The sequence below is a fragment of the Alosa alosa genome, chromosome 22 (genome assembly GCF_017589495.1).
Source record: "Alosa alosa isolate M-15738 ecotype Scorff River chromosome 22, AALO_Geno_1.1, whole genome shotgun sequence".
Classification (NCBI taxonomy): Eukaryota; Metazoa; Chordata; class Actinopteri; order Clupeiformes; family Clupeidae; genus Alosa; species Alosa alosa.
This window is the reverse complement of record NC_063210.1, coordinates 4540408-4554155: the sequence shown is the minus strand read 5'-3', so window position 1 is coordinate 4554155 and position 13748 is coordinate 4540408. Positions and strand designations below refer to the sequence as shown.

The 13748-nt window shown below is 43.0% G+C and overlaps 1 protein-coding gene across 1 annotated transcript in view; it reads right to left on the bottom strand.

Annotated features, from left to right (window-relative positions):
• LOC125287180 (dynein axonemal heavy chain 17-like) overlaps positions 1-13748 on the bottom strand; it is a 34939-nt gene that overhangs the window by 16446 nt on the left and 4745 nt on the right. The window contains 43 exon segments of the mRNA XM_048232739.1: positions 208-310; positions 436-601; positions 716-923; positions 1018-1191; positions 1355-1637; positions 1848-1996; positions 2082-2209; positions 2317-2449; positions 2664-2801; positions 3374-3601; positions 3777-3915; positions 4080-4237; positions 4334-4438; positions 4577-4733; positions 4874-5034; positions 5306-5437; positions 5523-5630; positions 5834-5959; positions 6064-6216; positions 6314-6440; positions 6526-6617; positions 6707-7054; positions 7212-7334; positions 7519-7767; positions 7869-8021; positions 8528-8614; positions 8699-8815; positions 8944-9166; positions 9255-9424; positions 9531-9785; positions 10073-10258; positions 10355-10498; positions 10747-10887; positions 11035-11138; positions 11330-11438; positions 11584-11730; positions 11823-12018; positions 12353-12596; positions 12599-12620; positions 12745-12861; positions 12950-13117; positions 13213-13299; positions 13531-13686. Of these exon segments, the coding sequence (XP_048088696.1) occupies positions 208-310; positions 436-601; positions 716-923; positions 1018-1191; positions 1355-1637; positions 1848-1996; positions 2082-2209; positions 2317-2449; positions 2664-2801; positions 3374-3601; positions 3777-3915; positions 4080-4237; positions 4334-4438; positions 4577-4733; positions 4874-5034; positions 5306-5437; positions 5523-5630; positions 5834-5959; positions 6064-6216; positions 6314-6440; positions 6526-6617; positions 6707-7054; positions 7212-7334; positions 7519-7767; positions 7869-8021; positions 8528-8614; positions 8699-8815; positions 8944-9166; positions 9255-9424; positions 9531-9785; positions 10073-10258; positions 10355-10498; positions 10747-10887; positions 11035-11138; positions 11330-11438; positions 11584-11730; positions 11823-12018; positions 12353-12596; positions 12599-12620; positions 12745-12861; positions 12950-13117; positions 13213-13299; positions 13531-13686 (6714 nt within the window).

Below are 13748 nucleotides of genomic sequence, written 5' to 3'. Positions count from 1 at the left end.
ATAATTCCCTGACTTTCCATGTCTGGAATACTTTCCAAAATTCCATGATATTCCAGAAATTCCATGACCCGTGGGAACCCTGATATAAGGTCTATAGGTTAAAACGGCTTTACATAATACATAGAAAGACTGAATAACAACACTAATGACCCTACAATTGTCTTATTATTTGGAATACACAAAGGCTTTAAAAACATAGGTGCAGACCTGGAGTCTTGGGTCAATTGTGAAGCTGCCTGCCGTGGGGTTCATGCAGGCCACATACTGGCAGTTGTGGATGTCCTTCAGCGTTAACTTATGTCTGTCATACCTTAAGACAGGAAGAACAATAACAGGGTTTACCACCAGGTCAGCCACCAGAAACCCCAAACTTAGCTAGTAGGGATGCTTCAACTATGAATTTCTGTGTGTGAGTATCAGTGTGCAGCTGGGTACCAGTGTCCATGGTCCATATGCTGGCGGATAAATGTGTGTGGAGCCACTGTGAAGTACTTGTCCACCTCAGGCATATTCATATCATCAATGAAATATATGAGTTTTTTGTTGCCAGGTGGACCATAGTTTCGGCCTGCTTTCTTCTCAAGTGGCTTCTCCAAGATTGCTTAGGACCAGGAAAACATTACTTTTTCATTTGATTTGCTATAATAAGTATACACACAACATTCTATGTGCAAAAATTCAAATTCAATGCTAACAGCCTTGGGTGTGTGTGTACCTTGCAGCATGCTGGAGGTGGTGTAGAAGTTGAACGGGACAGACTGCACCACATACTGGTCAGTGCTCAGGCTGCGCAGCTTGTCTCCCATCAGCACAGACTTACCGCTGCCAGCGTTGCCCACCAGCATGACGGGCCGCTTGTGGTCCATCAGCATGTCCATGAAGAAGCGGATGCGGATCGTCTCGGACGTGTGCACCAAAGAGGCCTGTAAGGAGGAGCAGATCACACATATATTACTCTTAAACATATTCATTTGTTACATTAATCAGAGAAACACGATGCAGGATCCACATGGTGACCTGAAGAGGAAGGTCGGGGTCCAGCTGGAAGACGGGCACTTTGTCTGTCCAGGGGGCAAACTTCTTAGATTCCCTGTCGATGTAGTAGTCAAAGACTGTTCCACTGGAGGGGAACTTAATGGTCTTGAACTCATTCACCCACCATTTGCTAAACTCCACTCGGTAGTCAGTGAGCTGGAGGAGGAAGACAAACTTGGAGCACAACAGGTATTCTCTCCTTCACAAAAATACATAAAAGATGATTTAAAACACACTGAGCCTACAATGCATTATCATAGTCAAAATTCTAAAAGCAAAGGGAACTAGGTGTTTGTTGTCTGGGTGTCTGATGTCAGACCTGGTCCTGGAACATGGCCGCTCCAAACGCCCACACACAGGCAAAGACAAAGTAGAGCTCATAGAGCTCCTTTGAGGAGTCGGGAGGCGTGTTCTCTGGGGTCAGCAGGCACTCCATGAAGTAGAGGACATTCTGCACCATGGTGACCTCAGGGATGGGGGTGATCTTCTTGAAGCCGAATCGGAGCTTCTCCAGGCAGGCGGGCAGGTATTTGTCAAACAGGATGGAGAGGTTGGCCTTCTCCGACTGGACCTCCCGTGTCTCTATCCAGCTGGTCACCACTCTGAGTAAAACAAAAGGGTTTTTTCCCCCAAAAATGAATTGCATAACAGATAAGCAATATCAATTTTTTGACTGCCCAAATGTTTTGCTAATTTCCTCACTAAGTATAGGTACAGAAGAGGCAGTTCACATTTTCTAAATAACTTTTGATGATTTGAAAGCTCATATTAGGTGTGTGTGTGTGTGTGGACACATGTAGAAGGAGGCTCACGGGTTCCATCCCAGGTCAGCAGGGTTGATGAAGAGGATCCCAGCTCGAGACACAGTGGCAGGTGTGGCAGTGCGCAGATCCTTGATCTCAAATACCAGTCGCATGGTAGGGTTCAATGGGATACGCTCATTACTGGCCAGTGTCAGCACCTAAGCACAGCACACAACAATAATTATGAAGTTCACTATGTCCTAAAACAGCTGATTTAACTCCCCACTCAGAAACTCAACAAACCTTGTTATCATCCATGACAGTGTTCAGGGATTCAATCCACATGGGGTCAATGTCACCATCCAAAACAATCCACTTGGGTCCATCGTGAGCAATGTTGGCCAAGTCCCTCATGACACATGAAAACAGACCTGTTTGTGAAACAGCGCTGAATATCACTGCACAGCGGTCAGCAGTAATATGTGATCTAACAATAACGTTACAGAGTTCTGAAGTAGCAACCTGCCCATCAACCCACCGTCTTTCCACTCTCTGGTGGCAGGATTGATGATCCCAAAGAGTTCATCACAGGTCACGGCCTTAGGATCCAGATCTACAATGACAGCCTTTTTCTTCATATTCTGGTAAGTCTTATTCAGTGAGCGAAGAACCTGAGAGAAAGAATCACTGTCAATGTCACCAAAAGTATCAAGATTACTGTATGTCTTTTTCAATACTTTTTGAAGCATCCACTGGCATATTATATTTAGAAAAAGATTTGTTTTGTTGAGAGAAACATGAATATTGTGCAATTCCAATCACATCAATTGTGTTAGATGTTTAAATATGTATAAATAATAGCCAATAAGAACATGGTACAAAGACCTTGCTCTTGCCAGTTCCGGCATTGCCGATGATGAACACTGAGTGCCGGACGGCCAGCAGCTCCTCCAGCTGCACCACCTTCAGAACAAAGCTGTCCTCCGCTTGGAGCTTCAGGTCCAGCACTGACTTCTTCACCAACTGGAGGCATAAGCAAACATGCATACTGTCAGTGCAACTGCTCTTTCTCAGTGCGTACAAAGACACAAGATCATGTCTGGATCTTCAGGAGAGTCTTCCTCAATCTTAGTGGACAGAGCATCTAGTAACTATTGGAAATGGTCAACTTAATGGGCTCTGTGCACTAGCTTACTTGAAGTCGGCAAACCAGTTTCCTATTTGTTGACATAGCTGTCAACAAGCACCTGAAGATGAGTGCTTTAGTTGTACCAAAACGTAAGAAAAACAATTCCTCTAAGGAGCACTGCTGTGTGCTGCTCTGCTCGGTTTCAAGTCGTTATAAAAGCGATCATAGCTTCCACGTTTTCATGAAAACGCCAGCCTACGTGCAGTGGCTGCACAAAATAAGGAGGGAAGGATTTTCGGTGAGCACACGTTTTGGTACAACTGAAGCACTCCTCTTCAGGTGGTTGTTGGCAGCGATGTCAACGAACCGGAAACTAGTTTGCCAACTTCAAGTAAGCTAGTGCACAAAGCCCATAGCACAGCATAGCCAGCTAAAAAAGAGGGGTAAGCAATCTTTGTATTCTGACCCCCTCAAAGTCCAGGTCCCTTTTCCTTGGCACATCCAGAGCAGGGAACAGGTCCCCGATGAGCCCCATAAACACGGGCATGTCGTCCATCACGATCTTGGGGATGTTGAAGTCCCTGAGGGCTCTCATGAGCACCTGGTCCTCGGGCCTGCCTGGGTCTCCTCTCTTCAAAGAGCCAGCAACTACCAGCACAGATTTTATAGCACGCAGTCCCCAATCATAGTGATCCTGCCAGTGGACACACACACACACACACACACACACACACACACACACACATTCAGTCAAAGATTTGGGTGAATTTGAATATGAGAAAAAGCATAGATTCCATACAATGTGTTCTGCAAGTGTGCAACAGGTTGAGATGCTGTTGCTGAGTGGATAGGCGTTCAGAGTACTGTACCTGTTTGGAGAGCAGCTCTTTGCACAGACTGTACAGAGTGATGAATTTGCGGGCTAGAATTCTGGCATTTAGGAAACCCTCTGCCACCAACATGATCTCGCAAATCAGCTCGAAATCAGGCACCACCATAGCACAAGGCCTAGTTACACACACACACACACACACACACACAAAATCATATCATGGCTGTACATCAGCCTATTGTTTGTTATTCATGGCTGTATGTCAGTCAGCAGGCTGTTTTGGGGTACCAGCACAACCTACATGCCTCCATTCTGGAGTATCTCTGGCACGTCCCTTTACCTGAACAAGGCTTTTAAGTTCTCTGGCAGCTCAGCTCTCCCAGCATAGCCAGGGTTCATGGTGATGAAGGCTCCGACGGTTGGGATCAGTTTAATGTGCTCCCCCAGGAAATTTATGACCTTCTTCTTATCTCGAATACCATCCTGGACACACTTCACCTGAAATCAGACCATCATAGACAGATGGCACATCCTTACTATCTGGTCTAAAATAAACAGTGGATTTGTGCTGCAATCAGTGAACAATGGATGTACCTGCACTGCGATCACAGACAACACTTCAACGGAGATTCGGTTGAACTCATCAAAGCAGCCCCACGCTCCAGTCTGAGCCAGGCCCTTGTAGATGTTTCCACAGGACTGGACAGAAAATGTCAGGTCAGCAAGCACTCTCATAAACACTGTTCTAGAAGTTTAGGTTCCCAAAGATGCCATGTTAAGCACCAACAGTGGACTGACATTACTGCTTTTATCAGCTTGGACACTGGCATATGTTACCTTGTAGTCCATCTGTTCAGAACAATTGAACACATAGACCATGATGCCGAGGGCTCGTCCCAGATCTTTGGTGGTCTCAGTTTTGCCAGTTCCAGCAGGACCAGCTGGGGCTCCGCCCATGATAAGGTGCAAGGACTGAGTCAGAGTGATGTAACACCTGTAACACACCACACAGTCCCACTCTCACTTTCCCCTCCTTACCACTCATGGTGCATGAAACTCCTCCAGAACAATGCAAAGTCATTCATAAATGGGACACACGGCATTGATTTCCCTTGTGCACAGGTGACACTGTACCTGTCTGTCAGAGGTGTGATGACCAGACGTGGAGTGTTGCCCAAGTACTCATAAGAGTACCGGAATTGTGCATCGCAGATATTGGCAAAGACGTGCTTCTTCTCGTCATCCCAGCGGTGCCGCAGCTGGGACTGCCACATGAAGGCCTGAACGTTGTCAATCTGAGGGAGGGAGAGGAAGACAGGGTTACACATGTGTTGCATATTTGGAATTTAATAGCTGCTACTGAGCCTAGTTGAAAGCTAAGCTTGTTATCTAGTCATCTACCTTTTTGCAATTATTCAGTTCATCATGAGCAAATAAATACCCTGACTCACTGAATCGCTCTCTACATTTTAGGATCAAACGTTAAATGGCCTGGGACCAGTGACTGGCTGCATGGGGATACACTGAGCTGTCTCTACAGTGGAACTGAATTTAAAAGACACATGCCTTGGAAGCGATCAGCTTCCCCACCACATCACGAGCGTGGACATCAATTGTACAAATGGTCATGATCTTTTGACGATCGCCCCGACTCAGTTCTCCGATAAGCAAGGTGATGAGGTTATTCAACTGGCTGATCTGTGGGAAACCAGACACAGTCAATATACACTATGTACTTCCCAAAAGAGCCCCACTGCAAAACCACGCAAGTGAGGGGACCAACCTGTTTTTTGAAATAATCTTTGATTGCATTCTCATAGCCTTCCTCCTGTCTGGCAAAGGCAATCCCTACCTCGGTGGTCCACCAGATCTGAGTGGTGGCTAATGCAACCTATGCACAAACATGTAATGTTAAAAAACAACCAATCAGATTACTTCATGAAACTACATGGAAGCAAATACATACAGTATATTGAGAATAAGTGTGTTAGTTTTAAGTGTGCTATTATGTTAATGTTAAGTCTATCTGTTCTACTTGTCTGTTAAAGCCAGGCAGAGAGTTTAAGCCTGTATTGATTTAACACTGTCCAGAACCTGAGCAGGGTAGTCAAACAGCCACTGTTCTCTGGCCTTCTCCTCATACGTCTGCACTGCTTCCCCAAACTGTGCCCGCAATGTCTCCACCATGCGATCTAAGACACGGTTCAGCCACATCTCCACCTGGACAGCAAAAAAAAGAAGTGCATGTTGAAACTTCACACACACACACACACACACACACACACACACACACACACACACACACACAGATTTGTGCTGTTTACCTGGCCGGAGCAGTCACAGTCCTTGTCGAAGTCAACGTATTCATTGTCTTGACTATACATTCCCATGGCTTCCTTGATTGGGTTGCCTTCGTCATCCTTGTGGAACTTCAAATTGGCCAGACTATCAAAGAGCTTGGACAAGTGTTTGCTGACCTAAAAGCAACAAAAACATTACAAGAGTAACATTCAAAATGTATTTTAATCACACTATACATTTAGTGGTCTTTTCTTAGACTTTTTTACTCTTTACCTCAACTGGGTCGTTGCCATTTGACAAAATGTCCAGAAGATCAGCAGATGATACAAAGTAGAACCTTGGAAAAGCCAGCCTTTTGGTTTCCAAATATTCAGCTAGAGCTTTCTCGCACATTGCCAGTCTGATGATGGAAATATACAAGATTTTTGATATTTTATCAACAAATACATCAAATTCAAATGAGAGCAAAGTATTGTGATAAATACCCTTTCTCTAAGTCCTCCAGCTTCTCTAGAAGACCCTTTCTGTTTGTGGATTGCACTACATTTGTTGTCTTGACAGCTTCTGCCATGATGTCCTTAGGTAAAAGTAATGATGGAAATGATGCTGTTAACCACAAACTCAAATCTGTATTATAACCCAAATTCAAATCAGTTGTGTAATTACCTTGAAGTCCAAGTCAATGCGTTCAAAGCGCTTGGAGTCCTCAGGCAGCTGTTTACGAATGTCATCTGAGCCGATGAAGATGCTCTCCAGGTGGGTCCAGGTGCGCTGCACTTGGAACCAGATGGAGATGACGGCGTCGGCGGTGGAGAGCTTCTGCTGCCAGCCGGACACTTTCTCCAGGAAGTGGGCGATGTACTTGGAGGTCATGAGCGTCTGCAGCTGCACCTGGTTGTCCTCCAGCGTCTCCACCAGCTCTTCGTTGGGCTTGAGCAGCATGGTGCCCGTGCGGCCGTGGGGCTCGTGCTCAAACGCCATGGTGCTCCACGTCTTATCCAGCTCCAGCAGCATCTACACAGGCAATCAAACAAGACAACAAGCAGAAAACGTTACGGAACATGTTTTAAAGCTCACTATGGTGGTCTCAGACTAGTGGGAAGTAAGGGTGGAAAGGATCCTTCATACTCTTTTGCCTCCCACCTCTAGTTGGAAGGGTGGATTAACTCACCTTTTCCATAGTGGACTCTTTGACAGCTTTGTCCACAATGCCACGCACTTCATCCTCAAACTCATGAAGGTTGAGCTGGAGTAAATCTTCAAAGGTAGTCTTCTCTGACATTTCAAACTTCACCTGAAAGCCATAACAACAAGGACACATCAGAAAATAATCATATCAACTTGTGGTAAAATGACTATACACATTTAAAATAGATCCATCTGAAGTAAACACAGCATAGAAAATACCAGATTCGGAAACCTTAAACTATCGCTTCAGATGTGTGATGGTTTTAATCTGATTTTGTATTATGCAACACCTTGGTGGCCATCATGAGTTGAAGCCAGTGGCGATCTCTGATAGCTGGATTCTGCAGATCTCCAATTGCGCGCAGAGACGTCAGCATGTTCTTGACCATGCTGTCCAGCCCACTGAAGGCATCCCAGGCCCTCATCTCTTTGTCCAGGCCTTTGATGTCTTTGGCATACTTTTTGGTTTCCATGTCCATGTCGTCCACATTGATGTCCTTCCACAGAGTAGTCTTCCAGTCATCCATGTTTCCTTTCACCTGGGGATAACATGATCATGTCATGATTCCATCTTTCTACGGTATTTGTAACATCTCATTAGTTTTAACAAAGATGTGCAAATGAATCAGAAATTCCCTACCAATAAGATCATATCCCACAATTCCTTCTGTAAGATTATGTCTTTCCGGCAAGCCTTGAGCTGTTTGTAATCAGGGACATTAACTTCAAACAAGCTGGCGGATTGAGACAAGGCCTTCATCTCCGTTTCTAAAGCCACAATGGCCGCCTCAGTCTGAAAAAGAGCATAAACATGTTTTGAACAGTCCTAATTAGAAAGACCCACAGTGGGTACTCTTCTATGGTCTCACATGGTACACTGTTATTTTGATAGTGTCATAGTGCCAAAGCTGACTGTGCTTCTTTAAGAAATATAATTTCAGTCAGAACTGCAAACTGTTTGTGGCTATGCTCATTCAGAACAAATTAAGCCTTCTTTCCTCTGTAACTAACTATAGGATACATATCATCATGTCACAATGCTTGATTACAGAATATACAATTGTTAACTTTAAGATGGTTAATGATTGGAGCTCATTTAACCACTAGTGTTCTATTTACTGTCAACTTTACCCAACCTCTCTGTGAACAATAGATAGAATGTGCTAACTCTAACGTAAACAAAACTCTCAAGTCCCTTTTCAACGTCGCGGTTCTGTTGTAAAGATTTGGCTGGTTGGATAAATATTTGGGCCTGGAGATAAATGCCTTTAAGCCCACAGCTGAGCCCTGCAGTATTACCTCATCCAGTGCTGCATGTGGCTCTTCATAGGAGAAGAGGAAGAAAGGCTGCTGTCGGAATTTCTCCCGGAACTCATGTTGCTTAATCTGTGGGCACAAGTGAAATGTTTCATTCCACAGCACTGATGTTCAATCTGCACCAAACTGTTATTCTTTTCTCAAACTACAGACCTCAAACTGCTGACACTTCCTGCGAATGATGTTTACTTCATGTGCTTGTAGAGGAGCAACATTCTGCTTGACCTGTAGAGCAGACTTCTTCACATTGTTCCAGTGCTCTGGGAGGTCCTGCGGGGGAAAAATAAACAGAGCAAGTTTGTTAAGCAAACAAAGAAATTATTCATTCGACAGACAATTTAAGATGAAAACGATTAACTCAACAGACAAAAGCAATGCGGTCATGTGTGTCTACTTGCCTGCAATTGAGCATGGACTTCATCTGGCAGCTCCTCTCCATACTCCTTCAGGAACTCAATGGTCTCCTTCAGAGGGCCAAACATAGTATCCGTGGCTGCCTGCCGGTCTTTCACCTTCATCAGGTGCCCCATGACCCCTACCAGGCCTTCATAGTCTCCCTCCTCCACTGTCTTAGAGAGGCCACACTTCCTGTCCTTGATGAACAAGTCTAGGTCCTTCAGACTAAGACACACACCAGGTAAGGTTATACTCCCATACATAATATTTCATAGTATAAAGTGCTTAAATCATAGTTTGTGATCAACATTACCTATTGGTAACTCGGTCAATGAGGTACTGCTTGAACATCAGACTCCATCTCTTGATTATGTTAAAGATAATATGCTTGAAAGGCCTGATGTCAATCTGAAGCCATCGTTGCAACAATCTAGAGTTCTCAAGTGTGCTCACTTCCTTGTACAAGTTTTCATAGTTGTCAATCTACAGTTAATACAAGAAAAACAGGGATGCATCAAGATACTATTGTCATAAATGAAGTAAGCTTCTATCATCTAACTGTTCTTTTTTCTTTTTCAGAGACCCCTACCTCCCCCTTGAACTCCTTGAGCGTAGGGGGGTTGGTGGGGACAGCCTCATCTCCTTGAGCCTCGATGTCTTCTTGGGTGAGCACTTTACCATACAGCAGGAACTGTTCCATGAACTCCTCTTGGTTGTCCTGCCATAAATATGCGTACTTGTAGAGGCCTTCGCGGTAGTCCTGGGCCTCTTTCATGACTGCAAGAACCTGGTTCATAATCTCCTCACGTAAGTCATTTAGCTCAGCCAATTCCTCCAGCTCAATCTAGGGAGGGCATGTCATAAGTGACCCAACATTAGACTACATCAGAATGGAAGGGATGTCACAGGTAGCACTGCCCTTAGCAGCAGAGGAATACAGGGAAATGTAATGCCAAATGTACTTGTCATTGTGCTTGCGTTATGGGTCATGCACAGACAGTATGTGAGGCTCTTCAGAGACTCTAGCAACTAATGGTTCCTAAATAGTAACAATGTTTGTTATCTGTGACTGAGCTTTATACATATTTTAAAGTGTGACTGTCTGGCTTGCAGATATCTTTTTCTACTCACTTGGTATGTCATTGTATTAGTCAGGGACACACGTGAAACAAGTTGAGCACATCCATAGACATCTTCAATCAGGCTCTCCACCACATCACAGAAACCATTAGCCGCACCATAACCAAGAGATGGGTGGAAATACGTGTCGTCATCGTCAAGTTCAAAACGTACTTCAAATAAAGGATATTTACAAAACTACAAAACAGAGTCATTCAGTTAGGAAATGGCATACTGATACCAGAATCAACATATAAGAATATTACAAAAGATTGTATTGAGTGGAATTCTTACCTCAGCGTGCATATTATCAGAAAGGAATTCCAGTGATACATGGACAGCCTTGAAAAATCCACGTAAGACCATATTATCAATATAGTCTATGTATTCTTTCCAAGATTGTGAGTTCTCATCTGCTCCAAACAGCTTCTTATTTTCCTGTTTCAGGAGTAATACAGGCAATTTAGATTTTGAGGTCCAACATGAGCAGCATTAGCCATGCATATGTAGCAGTAGCCAGCTAGTACAATAGTTGTGCAGTATGTACATTAGGTAGGCTAAACCTAACTCTTGACGCCTTAAGAGACATACTAGTAGGAGATGCTAGATAGAACCCTTGGGTTTATAGCTTGCTTGCTAGCATGCTCGCCTTCCAATCAAACATACAATGTACAACTGAACAATACCTCTGTCAGTGCATGCAGCCTAACTCCAGATTCTTGGACGGCCTTGTACTTTTTCTTTAATGTAGTTTGCCGGCCATCCAGATCGAGCAGTGATTCTTTTTTATTGTCCTTCCTCTCAAAGACAGGAGAATGTGACCAGTCCTAAAACAAAGAAAACAATAACAGAAAAGTTCAAGGATTTCCCTCTTAGTAGTTGTGATTGAGGATTTAGTTATGTAAATAAAATTTCCTCGCAAGTAAGTTTTTATTTTTCTGAATGGATTTATTAGTCTTCGACCAGATACTTACATCCATAATCAAAAGCATCGTATTGACATTAGCTTTCGCCATACTGATCCTTGTTTGGAAATCTTTCAAGGTGTCTCTCATTCTCTGAATATACTCCCACACACCTGTAGAGAAAATAGCATTGCTGAATTAAATCTATTCACCCCTCAATCGTGCTCTAAGACAGCATGACAACCAAAATTGTAACCATAGTGGGTGGGAATGGAAATAGGCTCAATAGGGGTATGACAGCTAATTAGCTGCTTTAGGATTACATGTGGTGTGCCAGTACAGTACAGTATGTTGCTATGCCCACCATTACTATTCCAGCACAGCGTAGTTTCAGCCTGTGAGAGCTGCTCATCAATGCTATTCAGTTCCTTCTCTATAAGAGGAAACTCCACCGGTAGCACTGTAGCTCTAACCTATGGAAGAAGTAATTTAACAATAGGTTATCTGCTTCTTTCCAAACTATATTATATTTCCAAGTAAGCTTGAGAGAATTGACTTGAAAGAATCTGAACGGTGTGGTATCAACGGCAAATGGCAAAGTACTATTATATGTCTTACCTCATTGTACCAGAAGACAATGAGATCCAGGTTGCTAACATACTTCCTGAAGATTTCATGTTTTGCAAAAACATCAGCTGCACTGGGTGGGATGCTATCCTGTCCTTGGATAGTGAGGTATTTCACCTCCCGTAATACTGCAACGAGCTTTGAGCACAAGATGCAATGATGTAGAGATGTAACATCTTGCTATACACATACAACATGGTACACCTGAATGAAAATAGAAATGCATTTACCTGTCTGTTGAAATTAACACTGAGAACATTTTTCTCCTTGTCTCGTAAAAGGAGGGGCTGGTCTAGATTGAACCTACAGTCTACATCAACTTGGGAGGTCCAGTTTGTGTACACCCGTGTGCAATAGTCATTAAGAAGCTTCATCATCTCATCATATTTTTGGAAAACAAGCCTGGCTTCATCAGTGTTCATGCATCTTGATACAGAAAGACATGTGTAAAGCTAACATAATACAAGAAAATATAGATACATACTCTCACTTATCATAGTACTCTTTCCAGGTATGTAAGTATTCTTGGAATTAAGTTTAAGGCTAAGGTATACTTTATTGTCCCCAAAGGAAGGCTCCAGGCACTGAGTCACCTAACTTACAGTATTGCTCAACATACGTGACACAACATAAATTATATATGTACTTCACTTCAAGACACTGCATCATACATTTCATAACATACTTAATGGTAACACAGACATAACAGATACAGATTTCCATAACATAACAGATTTTAGGATTTTTATATGGCACATACGAATGAGAGATTGCTTTGAAGCTTGTCATTGGAGTCTGTATTCTGTCTCGCAACTCTTGAGCCCACTTTAATTGTCCTGCAATATGAGGCATGTTCTTTGAGATCGGAGGGATGCCTTTGTACATCTCTGCTGCAGACATCTGTGCATCAAACACCAGCTTGGTGATATCCAGCTCAGAGCTGAACATGTCCACCAGCTCTTTGTACTTGGAGGCAATTTGTGACTGAATATGAGGCCTCTCAAAATGAACCCAAACATGTCAAAGAGCTAGAAGGGGAGAGTGTAAATGTTGTGTATTATCAGCAAACATTGCCACAAGGCTTACTGACATATTGGTATAGTTGTTATAATTTAACAATGTCTTTTATATATCTGCAGTAGAGTCACTGACCTTCACAGCAGACTCGGTGCATGAGCAGTCATCAAAAGCCTGGCACAGTATAGTTCCCAGACGTCTCTCTATGTCCACAATTCGTTCTTGGAAATCTTTATAGTCCTCGTCAAACATCTGCAAGAATCACAATGAGGTCATTGTCTTAATAACTGTGAAGACAGCTGTAACAAGTACATCATATAGCCAACATTGTCAGATATACCTTGTCATCACTGTCAATTGCATCATATTTGCATTCTGCAAATATTTTCACAAGCTCAAGAAATTCCTCATAAATCCCGAAGACCAGGTTTCCCATTGCACATCCTCTTACGCCTTGAATGTCAACTTTTTCAAGTTTCAGAAGTTCAGTTGAGATAACATACACATCCTAAAAGGCAGTGTAAACGATTCAGAGATCAGAAATCATTTCAACAGAATCTCTTCTTCACAAAAGGTGCAGTTAAACAGAGACTGTAAGAATACCTCGATAGTCTTCAAGCGCTGTAAAAATGCATCAAGTCGTGTGAAGACAAGGTATGATGGAAATTCCCAATGTTTAGCTGTCCGTTCCTATTGGTTATGAGATACAAAAACAGCACCAACAAACATGTTTAGGAACCATTTCACCTTTAAAATGTCACTAAAGGAGGTTGGCCATTTTGAAACTGTCCTGTATGCATGACTTGATTGCCAGGCAGATCAATATAATAATTATTTGGATTTGGAGACTAGTTGTGTGTCCCACCATTATTACATTAGAAACTCTTGGAAGTTCTTAAGCACAAGAAAAATAGTACTCACTACTGTGAAGTATTTGTCCATTTTAATCCTGCACTTGTCATAGCTCTCTCTGAGGGTTACCAAAACGACTATACTTGTTCTGATAGTCTCTAGTACTTCATCTATTTCTCCTTGCAAGCCTTTCATCACCTCCTCAGGACCCAAATAATTTCTGGTCTGCAACAATACAGGTGTTGGTTTAGTATTAATATTATTTAGGGCTGTCAATCAATTAAAAA